Source organism: Canis lupus, chromosome 28, assembly GCF_011100685.1.
Source record: "Canis lupus familiaris isolate Mischka breed German Shepherd chromosome 28, alternate assembly UU_Cfam_GSD_1.0, whole genome shotgun sequence".
Lineage (NCBI taxonomy): Eukaryota > Metazoa > Chordata > Mammalia > Carnivora > Canidae > Canis > Canis lupus.
This window is the reverse complement of record NC_049249.1, coordinates 1,615,613-1,628,883: the sequence shown is the minus strand read 5'-3', so window position 1 is coordinate 1,628,883 and position 13,271 is coordinate 1,615,613. Positions and strand designations below refer to the sequence as shown.

Here is a 13,271-nt window from a genome sequence, read left to right as displayed (position 1 = left end):
CCCTCTCCCCCAATCTGTCCCATCTTTGTTGCTTACCTGCCCTTCATCCAAATCCCTGTCTTTAAGTCTACTCCCTGTCCCCCACCCTGTGGGTCCCTTGTCTGCACTGCACCCTTGCCAGCTCCCTGCAGTCTGCCCCTCTCAATAACTCTTACCCAATTGGCAGTCTTCTCCTGTCGTTCCAGGAGCTTCTGCTGTAGGGTCTCACCAAGGCCACCAGGGGCCCCAAACTGCTGCACGATGGCCTGGCTCCTCCTGAACTGCTCCTCAGGTACTAGGTGCTGCATGCATCGCAGATAAGTGGCCAGGGTCTGCTGCAGTGGGGGCACTGGAAGTTTTGGCAACTTCTGGAAGAGAAAGTTCATAGGCACTTTCTATGCCTGTTCTTATGTGGGGCCCATCAGTGGGCATTAGACCATGCCTGTCCCCAAGTTGGTCTCCAGTTGGTGTCTCCATCAGTCCCCATCCTTGTTCCCTATCTTGAGTCTCGCCTATTTCCAGGGCTCAGCTCAGCAGAATTCTGACTTTAAGAAGCTCCTGTCATTTTTTCTGGTACCTTAGCCCTGCCCCCAAGAGGGGATAAAGTGTAGAGGAGAAGACCTTGATGTTTGTACTGAGTTCATGCACTGACCCTGATGCTGACAAGCTGCGTGATCTTAAGCAAACCACCTCCCTTCTGTGCCTCAGTTTCCTCCCTTGTAAAATGGGTGTTAATAGCCTCTACTTCTCATAGGATCAAAGAGATCCTATATGAAAATGCTTTTAAACCACAAAGAATAGGTCTTGATATTGGCTGTTGGTCACTGTTAATTTAGGAATTGTTCCCAGCTGGGGCTTCAGAAGCTAGTTTATCTCTGGACACAAAGGGTGTTATACTCAAGGAGAGACTGGCTCTTTTACATCTCCTCCTTTTCCTTCTTCCTCACTGAGCTAGTCACAGTCAGAAACCACAACTTTTCATATTACAGATTCAAGTTTACAAAATTGGTGGTAGGGGCCACCTTCTTTCAGGGGTTTTTCTCCTTGGGGTGGTGGGGCCAGGCTGTGGAGTAAAGGGACCCATTGAATGCTTGCCTCTGCTTGGCTCCTGCTGCAGCAGCCCTGAGCAGACAGGGACCAGTATGGGAGCCTGTGCTGATGAAAGAATGGGAGTCCTTGCCTCCCCGATCTTGTCTTTAGGGCTCACTGCCCTAGGGGGAGGAAGGGAGAGGTCATTGCCAGTTATGGGCTGCTCCTGCCCCAGCGAATGCTCAAGGATGAGGGTGGTCTGGGCAGCATTCTAGGTTGTTTAGTCCACTTCAAGAAAGCCAGGTTCAGGCCCCCCAACCAGCCATTCTGTTTCCCTTTTCCTTCTCTTGGGGTCTGGGGGTCTGTGTGGTGGGGGAGTGGGCAAGCACAGCCCAGATGGTGGCCTTGCCAAGAGTGTCAGCAGGCCTGTCTGGAGTCTGTGCTAGAGACAGGGTACCTTTCCTCAGGGCTCTGATAGTGTTCTGGGGCTCAGTCATAGGGAATCAGTGATGGGTAAAATGGAATGAGGCAGGAAATCTTGGCTCATACATCTCAGTCCCATGGGGCTTCTCTCTAGATTCTCCTGGGCTTCTAGCCGAGGCCTGGGGCTGGAGACAGGGACATGTACTGAGAATCTTTGGACCCTAGGGTCTCAGGTCAGTACACATTTCACAGGCACTTCATGTGAACCAAGCCCTGGACTGTACTTAGGGACAATGGAGAGAGAACGCCTGCTCTCAAGGAAAGGGCATGCCATGGACCAGACTCAACAACAGACACGTTCGTGAGCTGTAAAAGTCAGGGCAACATGGTGAGCAATTTCATGGGGAGAATCCAAAAAATTCTGATTAGGGTTTCAAATGAAGCCCCGGGTAAAGAGGTGGCAAGAAGACAAATGTAGCAGAGGGGCCGATGCTTCAACAATCTGGAGATCAGATGTGCTGCTCCATCGCTTAAGAAGGTGGGGAAGGAGGATGCCTACCTAAGGAGAGTGGCAGTGTCTTAGGCCAGTGGGGAAGATGGTGCCTAAGGCTCCAGGACTGAGCCAGCAGCTGAGGCTGGGATGTGACAAGGCTTAGAGAGTTCAGTCTTACCCTAACAACTCCACCAGAATCAAAGCCTTTGGAAGTGAAACCTGGGGAAAGGAAAAGCCTAGGGAGAAGAGTATCTAGCCCAGGTCAGGGGCTCTTCCTGGCCTTAGGAATAAGGATGTGGCTATTAGCATTTCTTCAACATTGCCTGAAGCCACTCCTAGGCCCTCCAGGCTCTCCCAGGATCCTCAGCAGGCTCAGGGCAAGACTGCAGCCTGGGCTTCATGCCCAAGAGAGGACAGGGCTAGTGGCCAGGCAAGTGCTGAGGCCAGTCCCATACAGGACTATTCTGGAAGCAGGGGTATGTAAGTGGGGAGGGCAGGGATGAGAGACAGGAATCTAAAAGTCACTCACAGGCTCCTCCTCACTGCTGGGAGTTTTTGTTGCTGTCTTATGGGGAGCTTTTTCCAGTATAGGCATCTTGGTGACTCCTGGCTGGGGAAGCAGAGGTGCAGACCTGAGGACCAAGAAGCAGGGAGACATCAGTACAATAGCCACATAGAGTTGTCATGGACCCTTTTACCTTCCATAGTCTAACCCTCCACCCCTACCCTGTAAGGAAGCCAGAGCTAGACATGGGCCCCAATCACACAGGACCTCACTGCAGGTCCCAATCTCCCAACCTCCAGACCAGCCTCCCTAACCACGTGTCCTTTCCGAGTCCCCAAAGAAGTTAGAGTGGGGTCTAAAGCAAGTCTTTAGCTGATACCTATTCCATAAGACTGTCACCCAGACTCAACTGACCACCCTAGGCCAGAATGGGAAGGAGCCTGTTGGGCTTGCTCACTCCAAATCATAAAGGGGTCATTGGCAGAGCACTTGCTTTGTTCCTGCCTAGGACTCAACAGATACATGTTTTGCTGATTAAGATCTCTCCTACTAGACTGCGAGCTTCTCCTGTTGTGTTCAGGGCTTCACCTCTGGGACCTAGCCAGTGACTAGCATGGAGTAGGATCAGTGTTGGGCAGCTGAATTGAGGGACCGCATGCTTGCATGAATGCACGGGTAAATGAATACATGTCCTCTGAGGCTGTGGGCTCCAGGAGGCTCTCTGGGCTGACCGGGAGCCTGGCCTGTGGCCAAGACAGGGGTTGTGGTGGAGGTCCCTGGGGCCTGCTGGATGGACTGTGACTTAGGCAATCTCTGGTTTGCAGGCCCCTAGTGAAGGTGGCATGGGAACACTGAGGAGATGCTACAGGGCAGCTGGGCAGTCCAGGACTCTAGGGGTCACCTGACTCAGCCTGGAGAGAAATGGATTAATTTTTTTATTTGCAGTAGAAGTGACCCAAGACAAGAGGGGCAAAGGCCTATTTAAGACTACCCTCTACCCTCAGCATATTCCCAAAGCAGAGCCTCAGAGTGACACACTCATGATTTCTACTCATCCATCCCCTATTCTCTCCCAAGAGCCTAAAGCTGATGTTTAGTCCATTTTATCCCCCACCCCCACCCCAGGCAAGCATAGCCCAGGTGGGGGCTAGGCTCTAGGCGCAGCTGACCCAAGGACAGAGCTTCCAGAAAGATGATGAATCAGGCTCAGGAATGGAGAAGCCTGGGGCTGCCTGGCAGTACTAGCAGAGAATATAGAACCTACATGAACTCCATGCCAGGATGCTGTGCACTAGGTGGTCCCCAGACCTGCTGAACAGCATTGTCATTGCCCCTACACCCAGCAAAATGGAAACAGTGGTATACAAGTTAGGGTCCACAGCAGGGCTGTAGAATTTGGAAAGGTCAGTGAGGGCAAGGTCAAGTTGGTAAAGGTCCTAGTGTGACTGGACACCCCATATCTTGGAGAGGTGTGAGGTTGGAGCACTATGGCTTCCTGGGGACCAAATGGGAGGGCCTGGTCCCTGCTGGGCAGGGGGCTGCTTCCCCCCCCCCCACCCCAGGGCCAGGAATTAGGCGGTGAATGCGGATATGTATGCGTATCTTTTTGCCTCTGATGCCCTCCAATCCATGCTGCCACCAGCCTAGCTTCCCAAGGCTGCCGGGAAGGGGGTGGGGGGGGGGGGTCTCTCCTCTGAACTTGAGGCCCAATCGGAGCTCGGCCTCCTCAACACAGGCACCATGTAGGGACTCCCTGGGACCTAGCTCACACTTGCCACCTGAGGCTGCTCCCCACCTCCCACCTCCGCGCCAGTCGGGTGCGTACCCGCAAATCAGAGGGGTCCCGGTGAGGCCTGCAGACGCCCTGACTGGGCACACAAAATGCAGACCTTGGCATTTAGCAGATGGGGATCCAGAATAGAGAAGTGAGGACACGCACGTGGAGGCGCGGAGCATGATGACCAAGCCTCTCCAAGCCCTTTCCCCCGAACTTCTCGCCGTCCTGCTCCCGGTCCTGCTCCCGGTCCTTCTGCCTCCACAATCCGTGGGGAAGCGCCAGAGCCGCGGAATCCCACAATCTCCCGGCGCTTCCCCGACGGCCACTTGGGTTCAGCCCTCGGCAAATGCCGCGGATCCTGGGGCCTCCGGGCCCCGGCGCCTTCCCTGGACGGAGCCCTCCTCCACCGCCCTCGGCTCCCCGCGCTCCGCTCCCGGCGCGGCGCTCTCCCGCCCAGCCCCTCTCACCTGTGCTCCCGGTTCCGCCGCGTTGGCCACCGTACCCGGGCACCAGGCAAGACTGGGCGCGGGAGTGTCGGCCGGAAGGGATCCAGGGGCGCGTCAGCAGTCCGGGGGTGGGGGCCTCGGTCCGCGGTCGAGCCTCCGACGTCGCCGTCCCCGCGGCCTCCCCACTGGATGCCAGCGGACCGGCCGCGCCTGCCTTCTCCTGCGTCCTGTTCCTCCTCCCTCCCGTCTCTTTTTCTTCCCTCCCTCAGCCCCACCCCGTTTCTCCCGCTCCTCCGTCCTCGCCCCCACCCCCGCCGCCTGCGGCGATCCCACCTCCAGGCCCCCTGCCCCGGCTCGGACGGCTCCCCGAACGAGTTTGTGTCAAGGCAGCGGAATCCAGGCAGGAAAACGGGGTGCAGAACATTGCCCGGCCCGTGCTCATTGCCCCCTGCCCAGCCTTCCCCAGTCCCTGTGCTCTCCCAACTCCATTATCCTAGCCCCGGCTGCGGCCGCACCATCCTGGGGGAAGGGTTGGGTCTGGGGAAATCTGTCCCCTCCCCGCCGTCTAGGCCAGGCTCAAATCATACTACAAATCCTTTCAAAATGATAATCATCATCATCATCATCATCATCATCATCATCATTCTGTTTGTTGATCACTGGAGGTCCTCCTTCCTTGCTGGCACTATGGGGAGGAGGGGGTGGGGAGGAGTGGAGATACAGACCTGGGGATGCTTACAGACACGCAGCCAGAGGCATACAGTCCTCCCAGACAAAGCACTCCTCCCCCACCCCCACCCCAGATAAAGATCCTTACACAGCAACACACACAGACAGACCCACAAAGACAGACCCTGCCCAAACACACACCCAGCCCAACACGCGATCAGAGGACAGATGTGCACACACCAGTAGTGAGGACTCTCAGAGGCATTGATTAATACATAGGTGTACCCCAACTCTGCTGCCTCTCCATGCCAGAATTGTAGGGCTCCTCGGCCTTCAATCAGGCCGCAGACTCCAGGACTGGGAGTGGCCTGCAAACCGGGGCCTGCAGCTCCAGAGACCAGCACTCAAGGTGGGGAGACTTCTGACAGCCTTGGCCAGATGCTTCCACCAAGGCAGGGGTAAGGGTGGGGGTAAAGGGGGTGGCGCCAGCTCCCACATTGGCACCCTCTTCCCTTACGACTCAGACCCGCACAGCCAGGTCATAGCAGACACACCAACCTCTCCCCCACTCCTCGCAGGATAGAGCCTAGCTCTCTGACAAACACACATGACAGAGATCGACCTCTGCCAGGAACAGGTCGGCCCCTACTCCTCACCGAGCCTGGACCCGGCAGGATGCCACGCTAAAGGGAGGCCCACCCCTGACGCTTCAAAGCCCAGTGACTGACACAGGGAGTGTCCTCAAGGGGCGGTGCCTAGCGCACCCGGAGATAGCGGGTCCTCAGGCTCCCCCGGGCGGCACCCTGGGGCGCTGCGTTGGGGCTGGGAGGGAGGGGCTGTCGCGGGCTAAAAGGAAGTGGTGTCCGAAGGTGGGAGCCTTTGCTGGATTTGCTTTATTTCTACCTCCTCTACTAGGTAGCAAAAGAGCCACAGGCGTCCCTCGTGCTTGCCAGGCCCAGACCTGTGTTAGGGCTAGACCCAGCTCACCCTCCCCTCTGCCCTGGCCCTGTGCCCGGCCGCCCACCCTCATCAGTAAAGAGACTCGGTCTCGAACAGATATAGTTTATTGATTCGGGCCGGAAGCACCGCGGTGCAGGGCGCCAACTTGGCACTGAGAGAAATGGGAGGAAAGACAGACAGACGCACGGTTCTACACAGAGGAGCCCCGAGGTGGCGCCTCGCGCACCTCTTTATCTCCGCAGGACCAGTATCGCATCGCATGCCTCTGTGCTCTATGCCCCACTGGACGGGAGGGAGGGTGACACAGAAAGGGTCATAGACGGGGGACCCCGACGAGGAAGTCAAGACGGGCGAGGCTGTGGAGGCTGTGGAATACTCGTTGGAAGGGGCCGGCCCTGAGCCTGAAGCCACCTTGACCCAAGAGGTGGGCGGGTGGGCGGGTGGGGGGGTGGCCTGGAGGAGTAGCGGGGCTGCTAGCTGCGGGTGTAGTAATTGTTGTAGACGTCCTCGCATTCCTCAAAGGGGCCCGAAGGGCTTCGGGGTGCGCCGTCCGGGTCCGACACCGGGCGCTCACGCAGGCGCACAGCATCATACAGACCCTGCGGTGGCTCCTCCAGCAGCACGTCGCGCTCCGAGCGGGAGCGCCTCAGGAGGCCCACGTTGCGCAGCAGCAGCAGGACGGGCGCGTAGAGCAGGTTGGCCAGGCCCATGCCAAGGCTAAGTTGCGCAAAACCGAGCGAATGCACTATGTGGCCCGCCACGATAGGCCCGAGCGCATAGGCCACGGAATAGGAGATGTCAGCGATGGCATAGACGCTGCCGTAGACCGAGACGTGGCGCACGTCCACGAGAAAGGCGAGGGTGGGCAGCAGTGCCGTGTCAACGAGCGCAATGCCAAAGCAGAGGCCACAGAGCGAGACCACTAGCGGAGCGAAGGAGCGGCAGGCAGGCACCACGCAGGAGCTGGCTCCGATCACTGCCAGCCCGAGTGCTCCATACAGCCACTGCAGGTGCGGGTAGCGCGCCGCCAGGCGCACGGTGAGGTAGACGCCTAGCACGTGCGGCACAAAGGCTGGCAGCCAGGCCATGCCGGTCTCCCATTCAGATGCCGCCATCGTGTGCTCCATCCACGTGGCGATGGTAGGTTCGAGGAAGGCAAGAGGGATGTTGCAGGTGGTGAGTGCCCCGGCCACCACCGCGATGTAAGGGTCCAGCATGAGGTGGTGGATGGGTGTGCCCACCGGCAGGTTGGCCCGCGCCCTCGTCGCGGCGGAGAAGGGCTTGGCCACCACCAGCAGCAAAAGCGCGTCGAGCAGCGAGACAGCGGCCAGCACCAGAAAGGGCGTGTGCTTGCCCGCGAACTGGTAGAGGAAGCCCCCGAAGGGTGGCGCCACTAGACTGCCGAAGCTGATGAAGGCCAGAGCCACGCCCAACGCGCGACTGCGCTCGGGCTCCTCGGGATACTTGTCGGCGATCATGGCAATGCCGGACGTATCCGCAAAGGCCGAGCCCAGGCCCTGCAAGCTGCGCGCAGCGAAGAGCGTAGCGTAGTCCTCGGCGAACGCGAACAGCAAGGTGGAAGCGAACAGGACCCCCAGGCCGATGAGCAGCGGCACATCGTAGCTCATCCGGTCGATGAAGGGTCCGCTCAGGGGGTTCACCAGCAGCTGCAGGATGGCCTTGGAGGCAAACAGCACCCCGATCTTCACGTCCTCATTCTCCGTCGCCGCCGTCGGGGACTCTGAGGTGTTGCCCCTGTTGGCGCTGACGCTGGCCGGAGTGGACAGCTGCAGAGTGGACACTTCGGTGCCCGGGGTGGGCCTGCGGGCCTTTTGCATGCCGGCAATGTAGTCGGGCACGATGGGCACGATGACCATGTACAGCATGTTGTCCAGGAACAGCGCCACGCACACGATGACCAGCACCAGGCGCCGATGCCGCCGGGGATCCTGCAGCGCCGCGCCCGCCGCCTCGGACAGCTTGACGGCGGCCGCCCGGGCAGCTCGAAGGGGACCCCGGCCCCGGCCCCGGCCCCGGCCCCGGCCCGCGGACGCTGCGGGTTCCATCGCCTCTGCTCCGCCGCTCTTCCCGGGACGCCTTCGCCGGGCCGAGCGCGGGCGCCCTGCAGCGCAGAGACCCGGGCACGGAAGTTCGCGGGCGCGGTCCGCGCGGCGCGGCGCCCCCGGAGTCTCAGGTGGCTGCGGGGCTCATGGCCCTGTGTCCCGGGAAAGGCGAAGACCCTGCCCCTCGAGACGCCGCGGCTGTTGCGAGCCGAGCCCGGACCGGCCGCCGCTGGCCTCAGGGCGCTCAGGGAAGGCGGGCGAGCCGAGGGGCCGGGGCCAGCGACCGAGCACGCCGCGCCTCTGGCTCGCGGGGAGCCGTCCCCGAGGCGTTGCAGGGCCGCCCGCGCGGGCCGAGGGGCATGATGCCGCCGCCCGCCGCCCGCCGCCGCTCTCCTCCCTCCCCTCGCGTGCGCTCTTGCCTCCTCCGCCGCCGCCTCCTTTCTTTCCTTTCCACTCGGGGCTGTGACGCGGCGAGTCTCGGCCCCCAAGTGGTGCCCGGGCCACTTGCGTCGCTCATGCTAATGCGACGTCGGCGGGGCGGGGGCCGGGGGCCGGGGGGCGGGGGCCGGGGGCGGGGCGCGGCCGGGCCGGGGTCCCCTTCCCGGAGGCGCCGGGACTGGGAACCCTAGAGAAGGGTCTTGGTAAGAAGACCCCTTGGTCTTGGCCAAGCCCCAGAGGATGGATGCGCGGCGCTAGGAGCGGGCTGTCTGTTCCCCGGCCCCTGCCCAGTTCTAGGACCCGGGGGGCGGGGGGCGGGGGGCGCCCTCTCTGCCCCCCTCCCCAGGGGTCGCGCAGCGGCCGCTCTCCCCCGCCCGGCTGGAGGAGGGCGCCGAGGGCTGCAGATCTCCGCCTCAGCCTGGATCTCCGCGCACAGCGGGCAAAGAGCCCCCGAGGTGAGCGGTGGCTGCGTCCATCTGTTCTCGCAGCTGCATGGCGGGGCGGCGCTTGGTGGGGGGCCGGTACGGATCCCCCAGCCCTTTCTCTGGCCCCACCCCCTGGCCCCTTCACCCCCAGGAAGGGAGGGGGAGACGCAGAGACTGCTGGGCCGGGTTCCGACAGACCGGCCCTTCGGGAGAATGTCACGGCAGAGAATCCCTGACTACGAGCTTCTGGGGACCGAGGGGAGAAGTCGCCTCGCTCCCCCCAGGGCCCTAAATGTCAGCCCGGCCCCGCCCCCGCTCCGGTACTGCTCCGCCACCTTCTCTCGGCAGGTCCTCCCCCTTTCAGCTTCAGCCGTCCGGGTCCCCCAGCTCCGCCTCTCCTCCTCGCCCTCCTCCTGACCCCCACCCCGCCGTTACTCCTTCCAGGTGCTCTGGGCACTGGAACTAGCCCTCCACCCGCTTCAGCGAGCCCCCGCCCCCATTCACACCCCCTCCTCCCCAGACCCCTGCCCCTAAATCTACAAAGCTGCCTCCAAGTCTCCGGTGGGCTCCGGGCGTGACGTGGCCGGGGTCCTCTCTCGCAGTTGTAAGAGAGCCCGAGTGGGCGCCGCGCCCACTCCCACGGCAGGATCCGGCAGCTTTCCTCTGATCCGAGGCTCAAGGGAAGCTCACCTTCCGAGAGGGCCCCCACCGCCCAGACACCCCGTTCTCTGCACACTGCCTGAGCTGCCCTGGCGGTGAGCTGGGCCTAATGTGTCCCCCGAAGAACAATGACCCTGGATGGCACAACCAGCCTGTGTTCCCAGTCGGCCGGCTGGCAGGAGAAAGGCAGTGGAGATTGAGAGACTTGTGTCTTTAAGATTACAGTTTGCCTTTTCCAGAGTCAGAAAGAATTTTCCCATTCTTTTGGTCTCAAAAGTAAATTAGCATAAATCCAGCTTCTTTCTATACGTGTGCTCCCACCCAGAACGAGGCAGGGGTGACGCAGTATACAGACTTGGGCTTTAGAGACAGACGACCGAGGCGGCTCCCAGCTCTGACACTTTCTAGTTAGGGTGCCAGGGAATTACTTCACCTCTTTGTCCTCCAGTGTCCTTATTTGTAAAATGATGTAATAAGAGTAACTGGTGCTTAGGGTACTTGGCACATAACAAAGTAAGAGTGATAGAAGTGCTTGTTGTTGTCTGTAAAATGTGTTCTTTAGCTTCCTTTCACAGTAGTGGGTCTTGTGAAGAGCAGGTAAAAGGTACAGGGGCATCTTGGCTTCCGGGCTAGTCCCTGTGGTTAGGTGGGCATTGAGATTCCAGCCTCTGTCCTAGCTGGTGGGAGGCATTGGCAAGTTGCTGCCCCTGAAATGGCTGTGGGATGAGGTGATAGGACCAGGGTGTCAGGGTGAGAGACAGAGGCTTTGGTACCTGTTACTTAATCTCTCCACCCACCCAGGCATCCCAAGAAGGAGGAGAAACTCTTCCACTAAAGAGTTCCCAGCACCTGCTCTGTGGTGGCCAAACTGCCCTCTGAGAGAGGGAAAGAGCCCCAGTATGGGGACAGATCTGCCTCTGACTGACCTTTGGCAAGTCACAGCCTCTCTCAGTCTCCAGACTTTGTTTCTGTTAAGTAAAGGGTGAGGGAAAAGCCCACTCACTACATTCCGCCTGAGGAAGTGAGTACTGGAAAGAGGCTCTTCAGGGTGACAGAACTATTTTAAATGTTATTTGAAGGCCTTGAGTCAGCACACACTCACTCTTCAGCTTACCACAGTGTCCCTCCAACTGAGGGACAATTGCACATTTATGTCACCTGCCTAGCTTTCCAGTCATTTGAGTTTGAAACCTTGTGATGAGGAAAACAACTTTCAAGAAAAAACAACTTTTGTTTTTCTAAGTTGCTGCCTAGGCATTTTACAGTTTGATAGCCCTACACACACCCAGAGTATGAACATTTAGATAAGGGCTTGAGTTTAGGATTTTTTAAAAAGATTTTTATTTATTTATTTGAGAGAGAGAGAGAGAGAGAGCTCTCACACATGCACAAGGGGCAGAGGGAGAAGGAGAGGGAGAAGCAGACTCCCTGTTGAACAGGGAGCCTGATGCGGTGCTTGATTCCAGGACCCGAGGTGATGACCTGAGCTGAAGGCAGATGCTTAATCGACTGAGCCACCCAGGCACTCCGAGTTTAGGATTTCTTTCTTTCTTTTTTTTTTTTTTAAGATTTTATTTATTTATTCATGACACACACAGAGAGAGAGAGAGAGAGAGAGAGAAGCAGGCTCCATGCAAGGAGCCTGACATGAGACTCAATCCCGGGTTTCCAGGATCATGCCCTGGGCTGAAGGCAGACGCCAAACTGCTGAGCCACCCAGGGATCCCGAGTTTAGGATTTCTAACTTAAGTTCTCATTTGGCTTTTCCTGGGGTACCTTTAAAAATAACTACTTAGGAGTTAAGCCCACAAAATGTTGATGACCTCCATCCCAACCATCTTATGAGTAATAAGTGCTTGCTACCCTGCTGTCTATTCTTCACTGGTGATCTGGGACAGAGGACTGCCCTTCCGCCTGCTCATTGTAGCCACCCCCCAAGCACCCCCTCCCACTTCTGGGATCTATAACAAGTAAATCTGTGAGTCTACTTCCTTTGTATGGTTGTATTGAAACTACACTTTCAATTGAAGTGACCCCATGGATTTCACTTTCCCAGAGTGGGAGCTCAGATGCTGGGGTGTGGGTGGCTTATGCTTCCTCTTTCAGCTCATCATAATCTGCATATTCTTTTTTTTAATGGTTTTAAAAAATATTTTATTTATTCATGAGACACACAGAGAGGAGAGGGAGAGACAGAGAGAGACAGAGAGAGAGAGAGAGAGAGAGAGAGAGAGAGAGAAAGGGGCAGAGGGAGAAGCAGGCTCCATGCAGGGAGCCTGACATGGGACTGGATTCCGGGTCTCCAAGATCACGCCCTCAGCTGAAGGCAGCACTAAACCACTAAGCCACCTGGGCTGCCCATAATCTGCATATTCTTGATTCAGTACACTAGCTCCAGCTTCCCAGCGCAGACCTCCAGCCTCTTCTGATGCTCCCTTTGTGAGACCTTTAAAGAGGCAGTCTTCCAGCCTGCAGAGCATTTGTTATTTATGCATATATTGTTTGCCCTGCCTGATTTTAAAAGGGAGGTGAGATTTAAAGCAGATGTTTTTCTGCCTAGTGGCTGAAGAATTTAGAACTTAGTGGAATTTTAGAGAAAAGAAATTTTCCCAGGAACTTCAAGGTGCAGACTTCTCTCCCAGCTGGCTAGCCCTCATAATTCATGACTGCACTTGAGCATGGAGTCAAGTTATTTCTGAGATCATGCTCAACTCTTCAGTCCTCCACTCACCAATGGCAGGAAACAGACTCATATATTAAGCACTGTATGTCAAGGGTGTTATGTGTGCTGTTTCATCTAATCTTACTCAATCCTGGCGGAGGTTAGGTGTCCTTTCCCCTGGAATACTGATGAGGAAGTTGGGCATAGAGAAACTGGGTCACTTGCCTGAGATCCCAACAGTAGAGCCTGGATTTAAACCAAGGCGGTGGGACCTTCCTTGTGGTCCCTGTGATACTTCCCTATTCCCTGTGCTTCACTGTACCTCCGCTACTCCATCTGCAAGGTGGTCACTTCTTGGCAGTGTAAGGGAGAGTGACAGATGAAGATCGGTGGGAGGAGGAAGGTTCTTGGAAAGAAGCCTCCCTAAAGAAGCTTCTGGGACACAGCCTCCAGCATCCAGCTCAGAGGCAGTCCTCTACCCCGTCAATCATCAGCCCCAAGGACTCGGGTGCAGGAGTCTCAGGGAGCTGAGGACCGACCCCCTGTCTCAGAAAAAGGCTAGGGCCTGATCCTTGGCAGAACATGGGAACCATCCCAGTTCCTGCGCAGGCCTGTCGGGAGCTGTCCAGGGTGCTGATCCAGCTTGGCAGCTGGTTCTTGGATTGCCAAACAGCCTTGCAAAACGGCCCTGCGCCTCCTGTCTTCCTGTGTCTTTGGCTTCCTCTTCAACTCTGGCAAATTC

General features: G+C 57.9%; 2 protein-coding genes across 2 annotated transcripts in view; both read right to left on the bottom strand.

The window, feature by feature from the left end:
- The window catches only part of CHAT (choline O-acetyltransferase), a 52,771-nt gene extending 46,234 nt beyond the window's left edge, over nt 1–6,537 (bottom strand). Inside the window, 8 exon segments of the mRNA XM_038579224.1 lie at nt 156–344; nt 2,454–2,534; nt 3,550–3,576; nt 4,674–4,766; nt 4,769–4,852; nt 4,854–5,014; nt 5,240–5,337; nt 6,476–6,537. Of these exon segments, the coding sequence (XP_038435152.1) occupies nt 156–344; nt 2,454–2,534; nt 3,550–3,576; nt 4,674–4,766; nt 4,769–4,852; nt 4,854–5,014; nt 5,240–5,337; nt 6,476–6,537 (795 nt within the window).
- Nucleotides 6,538–6,729: 192 nt separating this feature from the next.
- On the bottom strand, nt 6,730–8,347 carry SLC18A3 (solute carrier family 18 member A3). The gene has a single exon (XM_038579222.1). It carries the CDS (start codon nt 8,345–8,347, stop codon nt 6,755–6,757), a length of 1,593 nt encoding a protein of 530 aa, XP_038435150.1. The 3' UTR covers nt 6,730–6,754.
- Nucleotides 8,348–13,271: the final 4,924 nt, after the last annotated feature.